Source organism: Cyprinus carpio, chromosome B7, assembly GCF_018340385.1.
Source record: "Cyprinus carpio isolate SPL01 chromosome B7, ASM1834038v1, whole genome shotgun sequence".
Taxonomy (NCBI): Eukaryota; Metazoa; Chordata; class Actinopteri; order Cypriniformes; family Cyprinidae; genus Cyprinus; species Cyprinus carpio.
The window spans coordinates 17,884,550-17,905,580 of record NC_056603.1 but is presented as its reverse complement, the minus strand read 5'-3'; the positions used below and the strand labels follow the sequence as shown (position 1 = coordinate 17,905,580).

Genomic DNA, 21,031 nt, shown 5'->3' with positions numbered 1-21,031 from the left:
ACCCAATGAACAGTCACAGAGTTATCTGCTCAGCACACACACACACACACACACACACACACAATTCCACAGGGCAGGAATGTGCTGATAAAAAGCCAAGGCCCTTCACACTCTCTTTCTCTTTCATTCTCTCTCTGACAGAATTGTGATGATGTTTGCTTAAAAACCTGAAGAATTTATAACCATTTTTAATCATTAAATGTTGAAAATTTGGAGTTAAAATACTTCATAGGACAAAGCCATTATGTAAGCATCAAAAGTAAAATAAAAATTCACCTTTAGCTTTGCTACTGACAGACTAAATCTGAACAGTTCCCTTTGACGTTATGTTTGCTGGTTTTGTTCATCTCTGCTTCATAATTTTTTATACATTATTAATGTTTTCTTTTTTTGTTTTTTGACTGACTAAAAAGTGCTAATATATAAAAACACAGAGTCAAAAGTTTGATTTGGTAAGATGTTTTTGAATGACCCACTTTGATAAAACAGTTAAAGGGGTCATATGATGCAATTTCAAGTTTTCCTTTCTCTTTGGAGTATTACAAGCTGTTTGTGCATGAACAAGATCCCTAATGTTGCAAAGACTGAAGTCTCAAACCCAAAGAGATATTCTTTATAAAAGTTAAGAGTTGTCCACCACCTCCTAAAATGCCTTGTTTAAACACGCCCCCACATGTCTACGTCACTGTATGAGAAGATTTGCATAACACCGCCCAAATGTTCACGCAAAGAAAGAAGGCGTAACTTTGATTCTCTCTGTAGTATTATTGCCGCCGCCGTCATGTCGTGGAGATGCTGTGTGTTTCGTTGTGAAAGCGAAAATACTTTGTTTGGCCTTCCAAAATAGGACAGAACTATAAATCAGTGGTTAAGTTGTATTTAGGGATGTAACAATTACCGGTTTGACCACAAATCATGATAAAATTCCCCACGGTTAGTATTACGGTTTAATTTTTTAATTATCATTAAAACCGTTAGATTACCATGATTTGGACAACTCATGATAACTAAATACTGTCCAGCATAAAGCAGTTTTCAGTAACAGTCTCACGTGCGCACAGCATGCAGTGTAGTTTCGTTTCGAGTCAAAACAGGGCAGAAAAGCTGGGAGGTTTTAAAAGAGTGCTAAGGGAATTATTCAAATGAATATATGAATTAATTAATTATATGAATGTACCTCTGAAGGTTCTGACTGTCTTCAGAAACAATTCGATGACATTTTGTTTTCATCTTTGCTCCACGTAAAACCTAAAGCAGCGGTGCTCAATTCCAGTCCTCGCGCCCCCCTGCTCTGCACATTTTGTATGTTTCTCTTATGGCTTCAGACGTTTGTTCTATTCGAACGTAAGTGTCCTGCTGAGTGGACATCACAGGATATTCCACCATGATTCCAGTTCGAAGCAAACATACTGTATATGTTCCATTCAAAGTGCACTGAAGTGTGCGAGACGTGAATTTAAATTGTATTTATTTGGTATATGATGTCACATGTCAAAGTGTGAAGACGTAGCACAGCGCAAATGAATGTTCCGAAGTGAGGTAAATGAATGTTCCGAAGTGAGGTAAATGAATGTTCCGAAGTGAGGTAAATGAATGTTCCGAAGTGAGGTAAATGAATGTTCCAAAGTGAGGTAAACTTCAACAGATTTCCCCTGCTCAGGGAGTAGGGAGCAATGAACACTGTGTAGGGACCATGTCAATGGGAACATAGTTCATGCAGGAAGCTCACTTCTAACAAGTTGATTATCTGAATCAGGTGTGTTAACAAAGAGAGACATGCAAAATGTGCAGAGCAGGGGATCGCAAGGTTACGGGAAACAGCTGTAATTCAGCTTTTCCATAAGCGCCACCTGCTGTCAGAGAGTGGATTTACCGAGACTTATACTTACATTCAGTCCGTGTGCAGCTTCTGTCTGGCCAAAAACGGAACGAATTTGATGAAAAGTTAATGAAAAACAAGCTAATCATTAAAACAAACAATAAAACAAATCAAAAAATATATCTAGAACAAATAAAATACAAGAAATAAAATACATGTAATCATTTATTAAACAATTATCATTTTGACTTTTCTTTATTTAAAGGCTGAAATGTGAGGTTTACCTTTTTATTAAACTTTTTCTAAGCTTTATTTGAACATTTACATTAGAAATCTCAACATGCCATTAAACTGTTGTCAGTCAAGAGGAGCAAAAATAATGTACATTATGTGGAAAATAATGTTTTTTTTTAACCTTAAACCGCATAAACACATTGCATTACACCAAATACACAAAATAATATTCTTTTTAGCAATGTCATATGACCACTTTAAAACAGTAATAATGCAAAAAAATAAAAAAATTAAATTAACTGTTATTCACCTCAATTTATTTTTAAATATCTGATAGGAAAGCTGAATTTTTAGCAGACATTACTTAGTATTTAGTGTCGCATGATCCTTCAGAAATCATTCTTATATGCTGATTTGCTGCTCAAGAAACATTTCTTCTTATTATCAATGCTGAAACAGTTTCAAGATTTTTTGATGAATAGAACAAAAATAGAGCATTTAATTGAAATACTCTTTTGTAACATTATAAATGTCTTTACTGTCCCTGGTCAATTTAATGCATCCTTACTAAATAAAAGCATTGATCTCTTTAAAAGAAATAAAATCTTACCTACCCCAAACTATTGAACAGGAGTTAATGATGTTAAGATGAACAGGAAATATTGAAAACACAGTTAAGTTAAGTCTGTCTACAGGGGGAGGTGGTCTTATTTATTAGATAATGTGCTGTTGTGCAATGTCCATGTTCTTAGCTCTGAGCTAACAACCAAAACGAGGCTGTTCCCACATCTGAATTCCACAGCCAGAATTCCACATACACAAGCACGATGATGTGTAACTGTACAACAACAGCCTCATTCAGCAGGGGGTCCCTTTTTCAGGGTGTGTGTAAGAGAGAGAGACTGAAAGAAAGAGAAACAAAAGAAGGACAGGGGCAAAATGATGAGTGAGAGGGGAAAGTGGGGGATAAATAGGACACCTTGTTTCTGCTTATATCTCAGGACCACAGAATCAGCAGTCACCCCAGACAAGCCTACCAGCCGAGGGTCACGTGACCAGTCCGAGCTTACTCAAAGGAATTCCCAATAGGGCTGAACGATATATCGTTATCGTATCTATATCTAGATATGAACTTTCAAGATATTACTATCGAAAAAAGCAACGATATAGACGATATAGATTTCCCCTCTCCGCGCTCGCCCTGCATACAACTCTGGCAGTCACAACAAACATCAGTTTTACGAGTGCTCTTGAATGCACCGCTAAAGCCAGCGCGCACACACTACCAGGGACGTGGGAACTATATTGTGAGAGGGGCGGCGGCGTTTCCATGGTGACGCGTCATTGCTTGTCACGTGACACACCGCAGCAGCAACAGCGCTGAATAAATGATGATTTGCTTTTATGTCATTTTTCCTTTATTATTTAGAATATTCACAAATGTGTTAGCTATGGCATGAAATATCTGATATTCCGATTGTCAAATACATGCAAGTGGAAGTATATTGTTGTTTAAACACCTTTATAACGATCGCGTTAGTTGAGCTGTATGCGCGATGGGCGCCGCCATGTTAGTTTGTGCCGCAGACGCAGTTCAGAGAATCGGATCTGTTGGATTTACAACCTCTATGTTTACAACATGTGAATTCATCCACTTCTCCCGAAATACTTAAAAGTAAGTGGCTGGTGAACTGGGAATAGAATAGAGTAAACATTGAAGTTAAGTTACTTACACAATGTGTATCTGATATGAATAAAATATAATGGAAAGGATTATTATTACCTCTTCCATAGACATCAGTGTGTATTTTACAAACTCTAAATGTATTGTTTTTTTTTTAGTACTTATGTGAATTTATATGTGTGAAACCTAAAATAAACAGTATGTGGTTGAAAACACATCTTGTGCTTAAAAACAATACATTTTCTGACACAAAATTTTGAAATGTAGGCTTAAATCAAACACATTTTAATTCAGATTCTGTATTTATATATATAAAAATATATATAAATACAAAATTAAATTTTCCTTTTATGAAAACAAAATCTATATACTGTATATCATTACGACTGTCACTTTTCCTTTTATGAAACCAGAATCAAATTACAGAAAACACACGCGCACAACTCACAGCTCATATTTGTGCAAATGAATGAACTGCTTTAAACATTGATAATAAGAAATGAGCACCAAATCAGCATTACAATGATTTCTGAAGGATCATGTGACACTGAGGACTTGAGTAATGTTTGCTGAAAATTCAGCTTTGCAATCATGTTAAAAAAGAAAACAGTTGTTTTACAATTTTAATATTATTTCACAATATTTATGTTTGTACTGTACATTTGATCAAATAAATAAAGCCTAAGTGAGGGTAAGAAACTTATTTCAAAGATATTAAAACATTTTGTAAGTAAAAAGGCAACACAACATACTTAAGGTGTAAACTTTTTTTTAATTACCACTGTGAGAAAAAAGGCACTTAAAAAATTAGAGGGCTATTCCCAGAAACTGATTATCTTAAAACAAGAACTGCAAACATCTGAGGCCAGGGGTGGGATAATTCCTTTAACACAAAAAGTTAGTGAAGTTTGTCTCAACATCTAGTGTCTAGAGTGAAGCAAAACAAAATGACTCTCATTATAATAAACTAAGTTGTGCAAAGTGGATGTGGCCCGATGTGGCGCATGCAATTACTTCCCTGTTTGACTGAAAAAAAAAAATGTAAAAATTAAAAAAAAAAATTATTAAGAATTATGTAATTATTTATTTATGGATATCACATGTGAATATCATTATATAATGTTAAATAGGGCTGTCAAAACCAGGAATAAAGTCTTATTATTTATCTTATAAAGTCTTAAATTTGATTTCTGGCAAGTTCTGTAAGTTACCTGATCATTCAGCTCTCAAATCAATGGAAACATCAGTAGAGCTATAGCCTACCAGATTTCAGTGTTTGAAACCAGCAGAAAGTAAAGTTGCAGAACTTTAGATTTAAGCCAAAATCTATTAATTTATGCTGAAATACACAAGACCATCTTACAATACAAATCTAAAATAGTGATAAAGCTTTAATTAAAATAGCTCAAGAGAAGTCGAAAGACTAAGAACTCTAGAACTGCTGCTTAAAGCTTATAAGGGGCGCAGCAACAGTGAGGAAATTGCTCAAGCGTTATCTTCAAAACAGCCATCTAGAGTTTCCCAGCTTCATAAACACAGAGTAAATCTCAGCTAACCTGCTTTGTGCCGTGGCCACAGCAAAGCTGAGGTCAGTGGACCTGGGTCTGAGAAAACAGGCCTAATGGAAAGCTGGATCGACAACAGACACCAAGAAGCCAAGAAAGACCGCCCGCTAAAAACACAAACTTACTAAGAGAGTTTATACAAGATAATGTGGGTTTTCGTGTGGCAGTGAGCTTGTCAGCTCTAGTATCTTCATAAGAGTGATTGCTCTTTTTCAGAGTGCTGCACTCACATAAACGCCACAAAATCACTAATCCACTGAGTCACACACACTAACCGATCCTCCAAACGAAGACCCTCATTATCCCAACACTCTCACACACTTCATCCTCACAAACACACCAAATCTAGCAGCAATCACTATCATTATGTGCACGCAATACAATAATAACAGACTATTATCAAATAAATACAGCCATCACAGTCTTAGAGGTAAATAAACTCTGTGAGGTCTGTAATCTCTTCAAACTCAGTCTGCATTTAGTCATTGCTTAAACAACAATTATACAGGGGGCAATACTGTTGAAAATAATCCACCTTATCAATGCGACTAACTCCACAGATCTGCTCAGAATACACAGAGCTAGACATGGGCATCACCTGTTTGAAATATTCAGCCAGTTCAAGCTGAGGTAACATGAAGGAATTTGGCATGCTGAGTGTGCGTCTGGGTCACTGTAGCCCACAATCTCCTGTAGGGCTCTGTATTATCATGGTTGAGAGAAGGCTCACTAAAACTCAACATGTGATTCAGATTATAGATAATTTTTTTTTTTGTATGTGCCCCATTCTCTCAGCCAGATTGGTGTATATCAAGTAGCACTGTTAGATGTGATGGGAAATCTTAAAGTTAAAGGGATCAAATTATGATAAATCCAATTTTACTTAATCTTAGTGATAACATAGTTTGGCCTACTATAATAAAAATACAAATTTCAAGATTTGTTCCATACATGCACAATTTACAGACGCCAGACAGATGAAGACGTTAACAAATGATGGACAACATTTACACACAAACAACTGATACATGGTGTCATTTGGAGAAAGAAGAATAGATACTACAACACCACAAAAATAAACAATAAAATATGGGATCTCTAACAAACTTTTCTGACTCCATGTAGCACCTACAGCTCTGCATGTTTGATGGATTAAAAAAAAAGGAGCAGTGGAAGTTACTTTTCAAAAATGTCCCTCATCATTAAAGTCCAGCCTATTTGTTTAGCACATTTAAAAATGGAAAACAGTCATCAAAAAATGTGACATGACCACCTGAAAGGTTTATATATTTATATTATTTTTATACCATTTTTATATTGGTATACAAAAATGGTTTCATTATATATATATTTTTTATATTATAGCAAAATATGGTAGGTGTATACATACAAATCAATTACTGAAAGCCTTTCCTATATCGCACCAATCTGATGTGCTCAAAAAAAATCTTTGAGCTCATGTAAAGCTGATTGTGTTGCCTAAAATTAGCATGTTCTGTTACAGCTGCCCCGCTGAGTACTGGAACACTCTTAATATTCTACAAACTTACTGGCCACTATACAGAAACTGCAGAGATGACACATACAGAGGATCACACAAACACTTCTGTTTTCTCCTGTCACATGCAGTGAAGATTTAAGTTTTGTACAGGCTGCCTCAGACAGTCCCAGAACACTGAAAGCCCAGTGGGGAGGACTGAGGGGGGTGGGCTAATAGTGGGTGACAGTAGAGTACAGCCTAATTAAGTCCTCATTAACTGAGCATTAAACTAAGCAGAAATCTACACACAGATCCGTCACTCTCATAAAACAGGTGACAAAAGAATAAGAGAGGTGAGGAAGTAATACTGACAGACATGCAATATAGGCCCTGTGGTGGAGCTGCACCAGGAGCCCAGTGCTGTTGCTCACCATGGGAACGGCTCAACCTTTCCAACAACACAGGCACACTTGAGTCTGACTGGCTCTGAGCGGCACACAGGACTCTGTAAACAGCACATTACACTGCCAGATTTTGACATTTAGAGTTTTATCTTAAAATTTTTGCAGGAGGCAAAAACAGATATAGACAAAGAAACAAACATTCCCTCTCCAGTAGAGGAAATTGAAACTGCATGCCTTCTTTTTTTCTTATACGTCTGGTACAGCAGTAAAGTGGAGATGTGTTTGTCCTCTGATGATTAAAAAACCTATTCTGCAAGCTCTCAAAGAGGGCCAGAGGCTCCAGCAGTAATTAACATAACCTCTCCAGAACAGAAACGTAGGACAAGAGCTTTCACTCTCTCTCTTTCTGCTTTGACTATGAATACAAGCTCGAGGGGCCTATTTATAGTATTAATACAAATAATTTTCTCTTGCATTTTGTGCATGGGACAGACAGACAGACAGGTGATCAAGGCTGCATGTACTGTTCCATATTATACACCTTCATTTACATTCAAATAGGACATTAGATTAGTTCCCTCTAGGTTGAATTAATATTTTCCCCTTTAGTACAGACTGTTTACTCAAGGGAAAGAATATGGCATGGTATCACTGTCAATCCAGAAAGTCATATGGCAAAAATCATAATCATGATTATTTTGGTCAATATTGTAATCACAATTATTTAACACGATTATGAGGGGGCCACATGACCAAAACTTTATATGAGTGAATTATTTGAAGAAAGTGATACATATCAGTCCTCAAAATTATTGAAAATAATTGAACTGTCAGCAATAAAAAAAGCAAAGGACAAATACAATAGAGTAAAAAGATACAAATGAAACAAACTGTGCTTTAATGTATTTTTTTATGCAAGTCTCAAGCAGTTTACAGCCTACTACAGAAGTGAATAATCAAATGTAAAATAAAACAGCATAGTCTTAACTGTAAGAATCAAACTTTTTTGTTTCTTATTAAAGCTACAAAAATCCTTCACTCAAGAGCAGTGTGATTTTGAATTTGTCTTTTGTAGTTTGATTAATAAGCACACAGTCGCAGCAGTAAAATAGCAAGTTCTCTTTAAAAATATAATACGATAAATCAAGCACGTCCCATTTTGCAAAAGTCACATTACATGATTTTACTGATTTGCATGGGAAATTGGGCTTTTATGGAGGAACGAAAGTGCAGCGCTGCAAAAGGGGGCAGAATGGGGCGCAATAATCGTTTTATCTCGATGGAGGCCAAAATCAAAATAGAATTGCACAGCCCTACTACAGAGAGGGTGTAAGAGTGAGACAGTCCAGTTTAACAAGAAGTTTTCTACACATGAACAAACAGATGTAATCAGTACCAAATGGGGACTTGACTCCCACAACTGTAACAGGATTTGCATTTATTACTGACTAGCTTGATGAATCCAAGGACTATGAATTCTGCTTTGTTAAAACTTTAAAACAGAAAGTATGACTTCACTGTATTTTATTAAGAAATATATTAGGCTATTTCTCAATAAAAAAACTTCTATGATTTCCCTATCAAAGTCATAAATAAGCCCTTAAAGGGTTAGTTCACCCAAAAATGAAAAGTAGCCCATAAATTAAAATGAAACATTCTAGGTGTATATGCAACCCTCTACATTGCGAGTAAATCACTCACATATGGGATTAAATCTTCATTCTGGGCGACTAAATGATGTCTAACATTAGCCAATGGCTAATAAATTCTCAGATTTTAATCGCCAGTGTGTGAGTTGGAGGCTAAGTATAAGTTTAGCACAGACATATTTTCACTCGCTGACCACTCTGACTGAGCGCTTCAGAGTTTCACTCTCCATCAAGCAATCTGTGATATTTTTCAGTTCATCTCAATGGACGCGCAGCGCACCTGCAGTTGACGTACTGTAAACTCTAGTGTATCGGCACAATAAACTCACTCGCTACATTTAAACCATATACATCGATATATTCTCCCATCAAAACAGAATTGACGTGCTACATGTAAACGATATTCTTTGTTGTATTTTCCTGTCAAAATAAAGTTCCTTTGAACTTTTTCAGCTTTTATGAAATGCTGGGTTTTCCGGTGGTGGGCGGAACTAATGCGCAAACGACAATCTCATTGACTGGTGCTCATCTATTATCATTCCTGTATTGATTTCAGCAAATCAGTTCGAGCGAACGCACACAACTTGATAAATATTCATGAATCCAGCAGCTTGTTAATCCTTGGTGCGTTTTATACTGTTCCTATCAGAATTCGTATTATTAGTATTATCTTATCAATATTATTGGTAGGTTTCCCCCTTTTTTTTTTCTTTTTTTTTTTTACAGAGACAATGAATGACCAAAAACGTCCTAAATTCAGTTAAAATGTCTATGCATTCATAAATGGTTACCAAGTTTTAATTCTAATTGCTAAAGTTCTATCATTAAATAATACTTGATTATCCTAATATCATATTATAATGCTTGACTGACTGATGTTAAGAGTGTACTTTCGAGTATTTAAAAAGCTGTGCCATTTTACAAACATATACAGTATTATACAGTATTTATATATCAGTCTGGCGAGTAAACTAACAACAGTTGTACACGGAAGCAGCTCCGGGTTGATGACGTATGAGGTCAGCTAAGTTTCCTTACTTTAGCAAAAGAAAACCAGTCTTCTCTTGGCTTATATCAAAATCCTCCAAAATTCTTCTTTACAAATCCTAGTTTTGTACTTCTAATTAGTGACCATTGTTTTGTTTTGATCTCTCCCCTGCGCTTCTGCGTTCGTCTCTGAGTGGCACATGCGCAAAACCGACCACATGTGTCATCCACTCGGAACTGCTTCCTTGTAAAACAGTGAGCGCAAGTTAGATTAAATTTATTATTAATGTTTTAAATATGGTTGTTTTTCTTACAAAAAATGCATCAATTCCCCCCGGAGCTGTCTGAGACACTTTCTATTAAGGAAGGGTGCTTTTTATTTGACTTCTTTTGGACTTTTGGATGCATGTAACAACCGCTGAGTGCCATTAAACACCTTGAAAGATCAAAGACAATTTTTAATATAACTCCGACTGGATTCGTCTGAAAGAAGAAAGTCATAAACAACTAGGATGACTTGAGGGTGAGTAATTTATGGGCTAATTTTCATTTTTGGGTGAACTAACCCTTTAAGAGTAACTTGGTGAGCATTCGCCATGCAATGCATGTGGTGTCACTGATGACACATAAAGGACTTTTATGGCGCTTTTCCACTGCATGGTACGGCACGGTACGGTTCGGTACGGTTCATTTTTGGGGGGTTCCACCTCAGTTGGGGTTCTAAGTGAACTGTATCATTACCAAAACATGACGTGTAAACTCTGCTGATCACTGATTGGCTGGAGAGAATTGTCACTCATTGAACTTGCGACACAAGACACAGACCCATTAGATTTAAATCAGCACAGCCAGCAAAGATCGAATGTAAATGTTTTGAACGAGCGCACCTTTTTTTTTAACAACCTAAAAATGGCCGTTTCGTTGTCTGTTGAGGAAGTACAGACGTTCCTCTCATTGATAACAGAGGAGCGGATCCAGAGAGAGCTTGATGGGGCAACTATAACGACATGTGAATAATCCCAACCTGTCTAAAGCGGTACTAAACTGCAGTGGAAACGCAAACCGAGCCGAGACATGCCTGTCGTACTGAGCCGTGCCGAGCCGAGTCGTACCACACAGTGGAAATTAAAGTGCCATAAGCTGTCTTAAGGCTTGAGTCACGGGTAGTATCTGGTCTGTTCTGGAACTATTCAGTGATTTTTAAATAACAAACAGTCCCAAAATGAGTATAGAGTATAGTCCTTTCCCCCTTATCCAAAAGACCTAATGAAAAAGTAATCATCCACACTGAGTCTTCATATTTAAAGGTAGGCAGCAGATACAGAAGAGACAGAACAATGTCTCCCAGAGAAAACAAAGACACTGGGGGGGGTTGAGCAAAACTTTACGACACAAAAACAAGGTCACCCAGAGAGATCCACACCTTAAACAGACATGATAAAAATTTCCACCTGGAAAAATAAAGCTGTGTTTTCTCAAGCATAACTTATGTTGTATTATTTTGGGATACACAGTAATAATAACAGTTATTTAAATATATTAAATACATTTTATATAGTTAGGTCAGTAAGATTTAAAGAAAAGATAAAAACAAGAAAAAACAATACTACAAAATATTTATTTTTAAAAAAAAATTTTCTCTTAAAAAAAATCCCCCCTCAAAAAAAAATATAACATATATTATATCATCAAATAAAAAATATAGAAAAAAAAAAGATAGATGTGTTTAATGCTAAATGTGTATAATGTTAATGGTGTAAATTGATATAATGTCAATACACTTGGCATTACATCATCACGCAACCATTTCATTAAGAGAAACTCACCGAACCTGAATGACTGTATGTGCAGTACACATTCCTGTGTTTTCATATGCTTCTCACACAGTACAGTGGAAGAGGAAGCCCACTCAAGATCAGCATAAACACAAACACAATGTGCGCCATTGTACTTCGTGAGCCACCTTACACACGTAACCCACGCAAAAACTCTCCCTGATACAGAACCACAAAACCACAGCTCGTTCTGCTCAGGTCTTTCCCGCCACATGACTTATAGTGTAAACAATCCCAAAGCAAATAGGCAGGCTGAATATAATACAATAACTGAACCAAATCTCCTATATAATTTGAGGCATTTATCTGCATCTGCACAGGCCCGAGTAGTAATTTCCTGCACCTGCAAAATCCTGCCCACATGATTCAGACAAACAGAAACTATTCTGAGGTTGAGATTTCCCTGTGTGTGCATTACCGACTATCCCGAGAGAAAGTTGGTCTACAATCTTGAGTAACACGAGAAAATAGTTACTATAATTAAAGTGCGGTAATTTCACACCACTTTGACATTACAGGTCTTGGAATTTCAGTGCCATTTATAATCAACAGGTAAGTTACATCACGAGTCTCCTCGAGCCTCACTTTGAACGCGTTTTAAATGTCCAAGAATCTTAAAGGGACAGTTCACGCGAAATGTATTCCAAACTCGTATTATTTGTGCGTGCTATACCAATGCAGATGTTAGTCAGAATGGCAGCATTAAAGTGTGTGTCACTTTAATCACACCTTTTCTTCGTGCAATGAAAATGATTTGTGAACTAAGGCTGTCATTTTCCCTTTTTGTTCCATTTAAGTTGAAAAGTTGTACATGTTTAAAATAACATGGGAGTTAGTAAAGGATGAATTATCTTTTCTTTATTATTATTGTTTTCGGTGAACTCTCGATTTAAGATTCTGCCTTTCACGTGGATTATCAGGAAAATGGAAAACAGTCGTGTGGAGAATGAGTCTTTTCCAACATGTATATCTCCTTAAATGGGTCAGGACTCGTATCCCGTCTAATTGTTTTGAAAAGTACCTTCAGTAAAGTCATTTCCTACCTTATTTATTGCAGGCTTGGCAGACATTTTGATATCTTGCTGGCTCCCGGCGAAGCAAGTTTACTGTTGTTGAATATCACTACACCCAAAACACACACACACAAAAATATTCCTCCTTCGTCCTGCCCAGCAGCCGCCGCAGCGCCGGGCAAAGCGGGTTTATTTCTTCTGACCGCACAAAGACATGTCAACACAACTAAAATCCAGCAGTCCAAAGTTCATCATCTATTACTGCGCGTTAACACGCACAAACTTCAAAAGCTACGCGAATACCTCTCTCTTTCTCTTTTTAATAAAGTGAAAACCAACAATAAATCAAGAAAACCTTGCTGTCCTAAAGTCGACCGCGCCACAGAGTTTAATAATATCGATGCGAACCGTCCCACAGCGCTAGAAGTTTCAAAACAGATGAGCTCGATCCTCGCTTGTCTCCTCTCCCAGCAACAATCATGACATGTCTGACTGGAATGGACCATTAGAGTCCTGCGGGGGTGGTTGGGTGGAAACCGGGACAGTGTGAGCTGTATAACCACAATCCCAGAAATGTAATTTTAACTCTTTATGTGTATGCAGCTGTTTAGTGTGTTAGTGTCGCGTGTTATGTGATAAATGTGTCGTCATTTTACATCAAACGATAAATGCAACAATAAAAACTAAAGTTACGCCCCCGTGCCTGACCTTTTTGTTTTGACCGGGGAGCGGATGGGATGGAGAGAGGGAAGCAAGGTGAAGTGGATCAAAGTTGTTGCTCGCTGCTTTGCTGTTGGTAAAGTTTAATAGGGAGAAATAACGAGTTTCTGTATTTTAACGTAAAATATTTTTTCTCACACACGCAAAAAGTAAAAATAATTTTTTTGGACTTTTAACCAAATTTTTAACTAACCAGGCGTTCCTAAACATGGGTCATATTAGGCTATGTTTTCTAATGATCAATAAAATTAAAATAGAAATAGAAAATAATAATTATAATGTAATTTTAAGTAGTTCCATGTGTTCTGATGTTTGTTTAAACATACAGTCACTGTTAAAAAAAAAGTGGTCTGTGCAATGTGTAAATGAGTCTTGGAAACAAAATATGCATTATGTTCAAAATCTAGAAAAGGTAAACTAATTATGCCTACTAATACTTAGACTTTCATTTAGATTGTGTGTAATTTAAATTTTAGATCGAGTTTTGGTCGATAACAAACCACTCAGGAAGCCTAACGGGACATAATTGCTGCAATACAGACCGCTTCCTGTGGTTTCCAGGTCCCCTCCCACAGGACAGGGCCCTAGAATGCTGTTTGTATTGTTTTGAAATCAGCATTATGGGCTGTCCTTTTCACTGTAAAATGTCAACTTATGTTTGCAACTGATGAAATGAAAGAAAAACAGCTTCCCAAAAGCACAAAATATCCCCGACTCCGTGAGAGTAATCAATCATTTAGTTGTCAGCGATAATGCATTCATGCTTTAGGTCCCTTAAGGAGTTCAGCAAACAAGAGACTAAAATGGTTTAATTTACATTCATTAAGCCAACTGTCTGTAACAAAGGAAGTTAACTGTCTCTGATCTCCACAGTCATTAAGATGGTAAAGATGTCATTTCTGAAAACAGCAAAACTCAGGATAAAAAAAAAAAAGATACATTTTAACTTGGTACCACAATTACCAAATTAGATATACACAAAAAAATAATAATAATAATTGCACATCAATCCCGAATAAGACAAGGGTTACTTTGATGCACCATTTAAGTCAAAAAGACAAAACATGAATTGTGATCTAAGAAAACCAATTCTTACACTGAAGACACTGAAGGCTATGTTCTCTATTAAAAGTCCATATCGGCTAATGGTCACAAGGTCTCTGCTTGTAGATGTAATTCCACAAATACCTTGATGATTGACAGACAGGTCCAGGGATATTTTGGATTAGTCAAGCTGCTGGATAAATTCTTGTCATAAACCAGACCAGAGGGTTAAACCCAAAATAACTCAGTGTAAGAGGTCACATACTCTCATAGCTATAGGCTTCAGGAATCATGAAAGGAGGGAAGGAGAGGAAGTGATAGGACAGAGCTATAAAACATTTAAGAAGATAAAGCTTTTCAACGGCCAATATGTTTGCCCAAAAAGCAATAAAAACCCTATACATTTATTACCCAAGACTCTTAGTGTCAGCAAAACATGAAATTTAAACATAAATTTGCTAAATGAAATTAAATGTAATAAGTGATGATAATGAAATATTTGCATTGGAGAAGCCATGTAACAAATTTAACTCAAAATAAACTGAAACACAAACACAATTTCTGCACAGGATGAACCTCAGCAACACAGAAAAAACAACACAAAGAAATAGAATGATAAATACTGCCAACGAGGACAATCGCTCAATCCTCCTCCATCGCATGTTACGATCCGCATCGACCAGCGAGGATATCAGGATATTCAGCATGCTGTTTGCAGGCAAATCTCAAATTCCTGAAAACCTCAGAACATCTCTTTCATGTCTTCAAAAACCCAAGTAAATGACTGAAATGTAAGCCCAAGATGGAGAGGACTGCTAGCTGAAGAGTGAATGGTTGTGATGGAGTAGAGACAGAGAATTAGTGACAGACAAATACGATTGAAGGCTTTGTTGCGCATGGTTACCCTAAACATCTCTCGACACGGAGCAACCTGAGGCTTCGCATCAGCCGAAGAGCTCAGGTGTGCTCATGGAAGAGCAAGCACTTGGAAAACGCTCCCATGGCCTTAGAAAAATCACACACACACACACACACACACACACACACACACACACACACACACACACACACACACACATAGCTCAGTAGGCTTGCCTGCCTGTAGTTAGAGTCTAATGGACAGTGAAAAGTGCAGATCACATGTTCTGCATCACCAATGCTCCTCTGAATGTTATATTTTAGAATTTAAGTGGAATGTAAACACATAAATAAAAAAGCACATATGTACTGTACACATAACCTCCAAAAATTATTAATTTTAAAAGAATAAAATGCTAAAGCAAAACATGTTTTAGCTGAAAAAAAAATGCATTTAACATGTCAATAAATACCAATTTACTCTAAATCACAAATGTAAAAATGTATATTTTTAAAAAAATATATTCATGCTTTGTAATATAATTCACAATCAGTATAAGATTAAAAAGACAATACATGTAGTTTTACAGTACAGTATTGTTGAATGTACACGTATGCTACTACATACATACTGTACATGTTTAGTTCATGTATGTTGCACTGCATTATTTTAGTGTTGTTTGTGTTACCCTGACAATATTGGTTCATGGAATGAACATAAATCCAAAAATCATCTATGCAAATGCCAAAGGCCTTATGAAATGTTGATTTACATCAATTATATACCAGCTGAAGAAGTAGAATGAGGCACCATGGAGAAAGATAAACATAAAAAGAGCTCAGAGCTGCACCTCTGTGAGCAAAAACAACACAGGGAGGTTTGAATCTGAAGCCAGGAACTGCCAACAGATGGATCAGATTCTCTTTTATCTCATTCTTCTCTTGGCTACATTATACTGACTTCACAATTTTCTGTATTTTCTTTTCATCAACAAAAGTTAAAGATGGTCCTACTTTTTTTGGAGAAAAGCATGCTCCAGGTGATCTATATAGGTGAGAGTACTCTCAAAAACAAAATGTACAAATCTGTCACTGGGTACACTAATATGTACCATTTAGGTACTAATATGTACCTTTAAGATACTTTTATGCAGCTATTAGGGGTAAATAAGTCACAAAAGTGTGGCTTTTTAAAAGGTACCACCTCAGTGATAGCTTTTGTACCTCTGAAAGTGTAGTTTGGAAACACTATTGGTGTATTTAATATGGGGGATATAGAGGAAAGGGAGAGCACTAGTGTAGAAAACATAGTGAACCTCAGAGACCTGCAGGAGGGAACAGAGTAGAGGAGAAAATGGTCAAGTTTCACTGTCTGTCTTCATCTGTGCTGAATTAAAAACCAATTGACCATATCTCGTTTCTAGAGGCTTTATTTACTCTGGACGTTCTTGCCTTAAAGTGCCTCTGGAGGTCAAGCAATGGACTCAACTAAGACTGGAGATCCTTCTGAAAACTTTTAGAATTAGACTCCCAAATGCAAACCACTAAATAAATAGTTTCAAAACCGAGATTATTTAGTCAGTAAGGCATGTATGATTAGTTTTATATTCTGACATCCTGCAAACCATATAATTACATGGCATTTCCTTTCAGAAGAGACGCTTGTGGAATGTTACTCTCAAAGCATCACAATCAGAGTCACGGTTAATCTTAGTTCACTGAGCCCCAAGTGACCTGTCTGTTTAAACCTGATGGTGGTCCCAAACATAGCTACTCCACACAGAAAATACCAACACACAGACCAGCCATAAATCAAACATTGGCAGGAAACAAAATTGAGCTTTAGTTCATGGTGTGAGTCACAGTGGGAATGCAGCGCAGAGTAGACTGTTTATTCTGAGATTGAATGACTCTTGATGAATGGAGCAGTGGGATACTGAAATGGTGCTTTGTTCAAAATTAAAACGAGAAAACAGGTGGATTAAAAGTGCATTGCAATTACATTTTAGTCAAGGTCCAGCTGACTTTCTCCAACATTCCCAAACTTCACAGTATAATTTTACTTGCATGTTAGCAAGATTACAAGGCAACATTCTACATTAAAAGACATGATTAAATACAGCAACATGCTGTTAATTTAAAATGAGCCCAACCCAAAGACTATAAAAAGTTAAAATTGTCAAAATTAAGTGTGTATACAGGGAAAAGCCTTTGAAGTTTTAATTCCTTTGTTAGAGAATAGATTCTTTTAATAAATGGAATAACAATACGGGCTACTTTGCGACCTTCAAAACGGCAGCTTAATTGTTTGGTTCTAAAATTAGAAAATTTCAGCTTTTTTCACTCCATCAAGTGCTGTGGTTACAGGCCAGGCTCAGCCCAGAGAGACTAGCTGTCCTCCATTCAACCCACTGGGTCGTGGCCAAATGTGCATGTTCAGAGCTATTAGCCACAGCTACCGCCAGATCAACACACCTACTGGTCTTATCAGTTACCAAAAAGCATAGTTACAAAGCAGACTTCATGTAACTAGGCCCAGACCATATTAGGATGATGCTGCTCCTTTTTTGCCATTTAAAGAGACAGTTCACCCCTTATTCACCAATAAAATAAAATAAAAGTGGAATGAGTGGAATGACACTAAATTGTTTATTTTTTGTTTTTATTTTTTATTTTTTTTTTTTTTCGGTAAACTATTCCTTTAAAAAGTCAGATTTTCAGAGATTTCAGAGATGGACATATGAATTGTTTAGAGTCCATTGTTTTATGGACAAAGAATGGCCAAGATGGCAAACAATGCTCCTTTAATCACACAAAGACATTTATTCAGTGTACCATGACAATCATAAATACATAACCAACAAATAGTCCTTATTCTCAAACTCCAACAAGCATTTATAGTAATGGCATTAACAGGGATAAACAACAGCTTTGTTTTATTTTTGTCCAAGACATTTTTTCTGAATTTACATGTGTAAATATAGACTGTACATTCCAAAACCTTTGCCGTGCTTTGATGAGTGGAGACAGAGCTCAGCGCACCCTGTGCTTCAATAATTCACATCACACACTTGGTTAGATCAGCCTATTTATAAAATCAAAAACAGCTCTTAGATTTCTTCTTATTCTTTTGATAATTTCACAAAGCTTATATTACTACTAAAAAGGCAGGCAATATCAAGGTTGACATTTTGTTCTTAGTATTATCAGACAGTCGCTGTAATTATTGAAATAGTGATGATGTAGATTACAGTAATTAACTTTTGATAAGGGATGAGTGTTTTGCTGTAGTGAACTTACAAACTGCATAATGCATGTTTCCTTTGTTTAGTGCCTATTTCTAGTGTCACTCATTTCCTGGCAAATCACAAATGTGATGTGGACCGCAGAGGGATTCTAGAGAAGAAGCCAAGATTATGTTCATGTAAACATGCAAGCAAACACATACATAATGCATGAAGCACACACTTCACTAAATTAATTGTAACTGTGACGCCAATCACATATGTCTCTGTAGCCCCATCCATTTCCTCCCTCAGCATATAGGCAGCCATAAGAAACTAATCTACATATGGCAGGACCATCATAGCTGCATATGTACAGTACACGTGCAACACACATCATAAGCATAAGCCTACTATTCCTCACAATACTTCTTTTACAGTCACAGCATTGATGTAAACATGCGCTAGATGGACTTGTGTTCACATCTCAGGCCTAAAAACACTCCGTTCATGTTAACAATTTTTTTTTTCAATGCACTAGCTTGTCTCGCAATTTAAATAGGAAAAATCTATCAGGTCTAGTTCACAAGAATACAAAGATATCTTACTGTCATAACTTCTGAAGAGAAATACACTTTCTAGTGTCTATTTGTTCACACATGCTTTCAAATTAAATATAGTTGAAAGGGTATGTGTTTTTTATATGCTAAGAGATTGCATTAAAACTGAAGTATACTTTCAACTTTAGAGTCAGTTCACAAATTCTGGAATGAAAGAGTGTGAATGGTCTTGAGACTTTTTTTAACTTGACACTGCATCTTAAAATACATCACTCTTGCACAAAACACTGAAGAATAGAAGAAGAAGAAGAAGAAGAAGAAGAAGAGGCAAAAAAGGCAGCTCAATACGTCCATCTAGCATGTTTACATTGAAAAACAATTAAAAACCAGTGCTGTGGAATGTAAAACGCATTCTGTGAACCGAGAGGCTTCCCTGATGGTCTCTAAGGCAATATGACATAGGAATTATAGCTAGATTCAGCATGACATATAGAGAGGAGATTAAGTAACTTTTAGAGCTGCACCTCAGCGAGATGAGACCCATGGCTCACTTTAACAGGTTTATGTATTGAAGTGAGAGACTTTTCTATGAGATCAGCAGTTAAGATGTCAGATGTGTGGAGTCTTGCTTCTATAGGAATCTATAATAGGATCGCTGCAGAATGGGAAACCAGGTTACATGTGATAAGTTGTCTTTTTATGTGCATGAAGCCCTAAAGGGTAATTTAAGCAGCACAATGGACAACATGTACATCAGTCAACAAAACTAATCCACGGCTGCTGATATAAATTGCTTAAGAATGAATGGAGGTTTATACATTAACATTAACTCCTGCACATATGTATAGCTGCAAGCTAATGAATCAGATCGCACAGATTGCGTTTTTGCATTTCACTGTGCTGATTTTTAATCATTTTTGAATGGAGCCCCGCACATGGCATGCCGGAAAAATATAGTAGGCTAAATTGTGTGCATGATTTACTATTTCTTTTCCTCGATTTATAAATTGTGCGCACGATTTACTAATTTGTTACCTCGATTTGCTAAATCGTGCACACGATTTATAAATTGAGGGAACAAATTAGTAAATTGTGCGCATGATTTAGCAAATCGAGGGAACACAATAGTAATGGTGTGCATGTTTTAGTACATTGAGGGAACAAATTAGTAAATTAGCCTCATTTGTGTGTGTCACTGTGTGCCATCTGGGTACTTTTTATGAATACTGTGAATTCATAAATACTTCTCTTTTCACTGTTTTAACTAAGTATATAGTAGGGTTAGTATTCATATGTGACCCTGGACCACAAAACCAGTCTTAAGTGTCAATTTTTCAAAATAAGCTGAATAAAAAAACTTTCCATTGATGTATGGTTTGTTAGCATAGGACAATATTTGGCCGAGATACAATTATTTGAATATCTGGAATCTGAGAGTGCAAAAAAAACAAAACAAAAAAAAAAAAAATTCCTGAGAAAATCGCCTTTAAAAATGTCCAAATGAAGTTCTTAGCAATGCATATTACCAATCAAAAATTAAGTTTTGATATATTTACAGTAGGAAATTTACAAAATATTTTCATGGAACATGATCTTTACTTAATATTCTAATGATTTTTGGCATAAAAGAAAAATCTATCATTTTGACCCCTACAATGTACAGTATTTTTGGCTATTGCTACAAATATACCTGTGCGACTTAAGACTGGTTTTGTGGTCCATACATATTTAGATGCAACTCATGTTTCAAGATCCTGCATTCTTAGCCATTCTGAAGTGCTTCCCACTATCTGTTCTAGAAGTAACACACAATTAGTACTGTAACCACTGCTATCATCAAGCAGAACGTGCAGATCAAGGCTGCTCTAGTACACAATATGTTCTACATGCTCACCTCCGCATTGTACCCTGGTTATACTGTAACTTCATTAGCCTATAGCGCTGCTGTAATATCC

The 21,031-nt window shown here is 36.4% G+C and overlaps 1 protein-coding gene across 12 annotated transcripts in view; it reads right to left on the bottom strand.

Moving 5' to 3' along the window:
- tjp1a (tight junction protein 1a) overlaps positions 1–21,031 on the bottom strand; it is a 105,590-nt gene that overhangs the window by 50,502 nt on the left and 34,057 nt on the right. The window contains exon 1 of one of the 12 annotated variants that reach the window (XM_042727649.1): positions 12,701–13,165. The exons of 9 other annotated variants lie outside the window; for them this stretch is intronic. In XM_042727649.1, the coding sequence (XP_042583583.1) occupies positions 12,701–12,727 (27 nt within the window). In that variant the 5' untranslated portion in view covers positions 12,728–13,165. Of the gene's footprint in view, positions 1–11,648; positions 11,992–12,700; positions 13,166–21,031 lie in introns of those variants that run through there. 2 more of the 12 variants (XM_042727652.1, XM_042727651.1) reach the window with 2 other exon arrangements.